General features: G+C 34.5%; 1 protein-coding gene across 1 annotated transcript in view; it reads right to left on the reverse strand.

Moving 5' to 3' along the window:
* Window positions 1-6,156, reverse strand: part of LOC102677879 (dexamethasone-induced Ras-related protein 1) — an 18,579-nt gene that overhangs the window by 11,030 nt on the left and 1,393 nt on the right. The window contains exon 2 of the mRNA XM_006610690.2: window positions 3,351-3,508. Coding sequence (XP_006610753.2) covers window positions 3,351-3,508 — 158 coding nt within the window. The remainder of the gene's footprint in view (window positions 1-3,350; window positions 3,509-6,156) is intronic.

A 6,156-nucleotide genomic window follows, 5' to 3' on the forward strand; every position in this document is an offset into this window, starting at 1 on the left:
TTAAAGAGAGAAAAATTGGAGAGATAATTTTATTATTTGATTCCATTGCTACGCTTCTTTCTCGGGAAACGAGATCTCAAGGATGAAGTTGAAATATCTTATTGATAGATAGCTATAAATTGCTACATATGATCGTTAAAATTTATGTAAGTAGATAATGATGTTTTTCACGCGATTATTTCTTTAACGTTTCAATTCGATGTACTGACGCCATCTTAATTTTTACGATGGTTTACGAGTTGGTTTATAGAAGGGATATATACTATACACATCGAACTTATTGTGTTAATTAAATTACGTAGAAACATAATATTTTATGGATGACGAGAAACACGTCGTTTCGAACAGCTATATATTTGATCTTTCGATAAAATTCAACCAAGCACGAATTGATTTTTGAGAAAGTATTTCTCCCTCGTATCTCAAATTCCACTTTTCAAAGAAAAATCGAACATGCGCGCGAAAATATTTTATAACTTTCTTATAAAATTATAATATCTTATAAAATTAAACTTACCTTTTTTCTTTCGATAATATTCAATATTTAATATATTTAAAAATACAATTTTGAAAGGAAAACAAATTCTATTCCGAGCGTTTTTAATACTTAAACTTACCGAATAAAAATTTTTATTGAGTGACTTTCTTCTAATTTTTCGTCTCGCTTCTCTCAGAAAGAATCCTGTTACACGCATCATCGTCCAGGATAATTATCGCTCGATAAGTCGTGTCGTCACGGGAGCTGGCACGATCGCTCGGCAAATATTCGTTTCCAGCAACTTTCTAAGCCCCTTAGTGTCTTCGAACTTCAATTCCACGACCGTTCCCTCGTGGAAGATGGATCGTGGAGCATTAACGCGATATCCAGGGGGAGAAGGGGGCACGGTTCGAAATTCAAATCTCAATCTTACTTACTGGGACGAGAGAAGGAGGACACGTTACGTCTTAATTAGTTGTCCACGGCCAACTACCGTCCAACCGATCGACGAACACGACATTAAACAAACAAAGGGGATTCTATCAGTCCAATATGGTGTACACGAGCCATGACATCATTGAGATCCTGCTTCTTTTCATAGATTCAAACAAACACTATCTATCGATTGTAAATGATACTTGTAATTGAATTTTATCGCGTACAATTTTTTAATAATTTTCAACTTTGAGTAAATTGAAAGTCGAACGACAAAAATTCTTATAAAAATTTAATACTTTTATATTTCTCTCAAACGTCTGAAAATTTCTAATAATCATTCCACGAGATGGAATCGAGTCGAAATCTGTCCCTGCATCAATAAATAGTGCAAATTTTTATTAAAAAAAAAATAACTCGTTTCGTAACTATAATATATTACAGGAAAATAAATTTATCACGTTTCCTTATTTTATAAAGCTACACTAAAAGTTGACAATCAATAGGCACGATGCGACGTGATAATTAGATCATCGACAATAATAATTTCCTATTTTTCTTCTTTCTTTTTTTGCGGTTCACGTGGTAGATGCGAGTATGCACGGCAAACACGTGACGCTTGCGTGCGGTTCAAAACCGAATGTGATCAATACGCGTACGCGTACTCCGTGCGTACGATCGTCACGTGTGCCATGCGTGATGCAAATGCGTTTTTCATCGTAATTGCGAATTTATCGCGGGGATACGATGGCCTCTATTTTTATTCCAAACGATAATGAATTCCGCGGCTTTCTCCAAGTTCCGTCAAACAAAACACGAGCCTCGTCGTTTGGCTGCGTATTACGGTCGCAAGTGACGCGTGCAGGGGAATAACGCGCTAATTAAAAATGAATTAGAACGAGAGGGGAGGGCTGACCGCATTTGTTATTAATCTTGGATACGAGAGAATTCATACGCGAAAATAAATCGGAAAAATATAAACAATCTTTTTTCAAAGAGTGAACGAAGAGTTTTGAAAACTTCAAAAAATTCTCCAAAAATTCAGGAGGAGAGTTCAATTTCGATTCTCTAAAAAAAAAAGGGAATAAAATATTCTTCCGTCCAATAATTCGCTTCAATTTCACATCGTGTCGGAGATTGGCCTCTTGTAGATTTTTTTTCGATTCGAACTCGATTAATTAAAAAAAAAAAAACGAAGGACCAAAAATTATTATATTTTCCCTCTTTCAACCCCCTGTTCTAAAAACTCTCACAGTGTCCTAAAAACCATTCTGGCGCATTTCTCGCGGAGCGGGAATTTCTGTGCAAATATTGATTCACCGCGTTCCGGAAAATTGGGCAGGGAATCGGTGTATCGCTCGTCGGCCATCAACTCTCCTCGAACGTGGAGATCCAAAAAACGGCAGCCGCTTGTTGGCGAAGGGACCCGTGCTCGAGACCACCGTGTCCTCCACGGAATACATCCACTCCTTGCTATTTAAGAGTTACGCGCCGATATCCTCGATCGAAGGAGCGGTTGGAAACTCGGGCACGAAACTTCCATCCGGAGTTAGGTCGGAGGAAGCTCGAAGAAAGGATGCTCAACAAGTTGGCGAGATGACTTGCGGCTTCGAGACGAGGATCTGTTATCTATACGTATCTGCACGTATTAAGACGATACACGGAAATTTCCTCGTTACCTGGCAGAGGTGCGATAATTCGTGTGTCGTTGTCGCTTGTTCAGAAGATCGAAACTGACTGAATTGTTCATTGATAATGGATTAGGATTACGAATGCGAGTATTTGAACGATTATAATTTAGAGATTTTAAAAAAAATATATATTTTTATTGAACTGTCAGTAATTCGGGATAATTATTTTTTAATTGTGCGGAAAGAATGTAATTGCAAAACGATCAATTTCGAAGTTCAAATTTTATTCAAATTCAAAGTTCGTTTTTTTTGAAGATCGACCTGTCAAATTTTTCGCAAGCTTATTACCGATGTATCTATTTAAAACTAAATTTAATAATAAAGTTATATGATTATCTTTTCCTGTTAATCTATTTCTAAAAAACGACAATGTAGGAAGGTGTTACGATGACGCCGTTAACAGTGTTTGGAAATGTTCAATATGGATTGGGAAAATATTTGCCCTTTGTCCTCTGACACTTGGTTACATGCATCGGCGCGATTAAATTTCGACATTATTGTGTTATAAGGTAGAATATACGCGAGAGAAACAATTAAATCAAATACGCAAATGCTAAGTTAATTCTTAAAAATAGCTACAACATTCTAAATTCAATTCTTTTCGCTTCTATCTAAAATTCGAATGCTCATTTATTAAGAAAAGAAAAAAAGAAAAAACAATTCCTTCTTATCCTCTCGTTTTCACGGACTTAAAAACTTAAAGATTGACTTAAAAAAACTTAAGAAAGACTTAAAGATTGACTTACCTGTTAAGAAGGATAATCGTCGCATGGCCGGAAACGGATGATTCCCGCTCGTGTCCAGAAGATCAAGCTGATGGACCTCGCCTTTAATCCTGTACAGCTTTCGGTGGAAGTCCTCGATCGTCGGTGTATAACTCTCCTCGAACTTGTTGGACAAAAATCTGCGATGAAATTCGTACGCATTTTACATTACACGCGCGATAACTCATTTCGAATAAACCGTTAAAAAAGAAGGTTCGATCGACGAGGGATAATTATAAAGCAAATTGTTATTTACGAACATTTCGCGTGTTCCATCTCGATTTTTTTTTTTTTCCTTTTTTCATTTTTTGAGATCAAAAATATATTCGCCGGGACAAACGAACGTTACACCTACGTGTTTCGCGATGGATTATTATTCGTACGAAATTAAATCGTTTGTTCTATTAGCGCGAACCAAGTTCGATCATGCGGGACGTGAATCGAAAGGGAAGGAAAATATCGAATATCGAAAATTTTCACTGCGACGCGTTAATAATCCCGTTGGAAAAGTTGTCGGGAGACGATCCAATTTGTAAAGGTAACTTTTGTCGAATGCTCATTTCTGTTTTGTGAAATTAAATAAATATATATAAATCAAGTTTTAAATATTGAATCCTTTGTTGTACTTGGATTATGTCGTAGATTCTGCATCGCGTATAATTTTTGATTTTACCCGATGCGTTATATTATTGCGCAATAATACAACGTTATAGAATTCAATAAAAATCTGCAAATTATATGTGCATACACGATTTCAATGGAAAGAAATTATTATAGATATTTCTCCCGAAATCGTTGACGTTTCCATTAGATCTTCCATTCGTGCGTTTTCAAGCGTTAAAAAAATATTTTATTTATCTTCATCCCTCTTTATCGATCGACCACGAAACTTTTTTAATAAATTTTCGAATGGAAAATCTTCTTGCGAGTATTAACAAATTATTAAACAAAAAGCAATTTATAAATACGAATGTATTCGCTAAAAATATTGATAGAAAGAAAAACGACCAAATATCTACAAGCATCTTAAAATCTATTAAAAAAAAGAAAAAATCACGCGAAATATGAGAACAATTTCGAAAACTATCGAAACAAAGAAAGTAACAAAAATTGCTCCGGTTCCAGTCCAGAGGATAGTAACGTAAGAATGGAATCATCGAGAAACCGAACTAGAAATTCTCGTGGCGAGTCCATTAGCAAGTCGACCGTCGTAACGCGTGGTTAACGAAACCGGAGACAATACCGGTCGCATTTACACCGAACTGAATCGAATTCGAGGCGAGCTCGAAACTCCTTGTTTAGAAACGAAACTCGCGTCGTGAACAAAGGAAAAGCAACGAGCTCGTCGCGACCCCCTCCCTCTCCCCTGCTGTTGTTGAAAACAAATCGCGTTGCAAACTTTTCGAATCGGATCGAAAAGGAATTTTCGATCATCTGCTCGATCGGTGGTAAATCTGTGACACGTTTCCCACACTGGCCAACACTTGTCCATTTTCTCCCCGCCGCGGTTAAAAAATATCATCCTGTTGAAAGCGCCTCTGATTTTGAGGGTGGAAGCGATCCGATGCGATGGTTTCGTTCACGTTGTAAAAAAAAAAAACAAGAAAAATATTATCCTTTAAACGATAGCAATTGTTTCAATGTTTTATAACTTATTTTATAAGAATTCAGAAATTTGCCAGAGTTTCATCATCGAATGATCGTTTCTATTATCGATGAAAAAGTGTTAGATGCGGTGTATATCGATATATATATCGAATGTAATTATCGAGCTTTTTTTTTAATACAATGTTTTTTTTTATCGATTTTGCAGAAAAGAAATTACTCGATTATATTCTCTGTATTTTTAATGGAATTTTTTGCGAAAAAGATTCTAAAATTTGAAAATTTCCTTGTTTATTTAATCATCAAAAAGCTGCGAAACAAATTACGTAATCCTTCTACAAAATTTTTCAAATTAAACTAGAAATTTTTCCTTGATAGATAAAATGAATGAGTTACATTAATAAAAAAAAAAACGATGCACGATAATGATAATGTTAATTTGTTTGACAAGTATATAAACGACGAATCCTTTTTTTATAAGATAAGATTTAACGGAATCGATTTGAACGATTTATATTTCCTCACATCGAGATTTCAACGAGATGGTATTTTTTAAATTGAAAGCGGTATACGTATGCTTTTCATGGATGAAAAATACAAGATCGCGGGGAAAAATACAGTAATATCATCGACAGAAACGCTTTGAATCGCGACACAACGAGGAATTTCTTTCGATTGTACGTCGAATCAATTGCGAATAATATTTCAAATAAACGCTCGTTACCATTTTGAACGTTGTTTAAAAAGTCTTTGAACCTTGCTTGCTTTTGGTCTGGATAAAAGATTTCAACGCAAATTTCTGAATTCTTATAAAATAAATTATAAAATATTGAAACAATTACTATCGTTTAAAAAATAATGTTTTTGTTTTGTTTTTTTATAAAAATATTAAATTTTCTATAAAGCAAATCTGTTTCAGAATGTTAAATATATATTTCGTAATTTTCTAGTTAATAATAAATTTATGTTATGATCAAAGGAATATGATATATTCCTTTGACCATTTTTTTTTAAGTATAATAATTCACTCCGGATTTTAAACTAAAAAATATAAAGTAACAACCTTGGTCGCGTTTCAAATTCCGAAAATATTTACATTTTTTCGTAAAATTATATTTCCTGGGCATGTGTCACGTGCATCCGACCCAATTTCTGTAATTCAAAAAAAAAAAAAAAAAAAAAA

The sequence above is a fragment of the Apis dorsata genome, unplaced genomic scaffold (assembly GCF_000469605.1).
Source record: "Apis dorsata unplaced genomic scaffold, Apis dorsata 1.3 scaffold_74, whole genome shotgun sequence".
NCBI classification, from domain to species: Eukaryota; Metazoa; Arthropoda; class Insecta; order Hymenoptera; family Apidae; genus Apis; species Apis dorsata.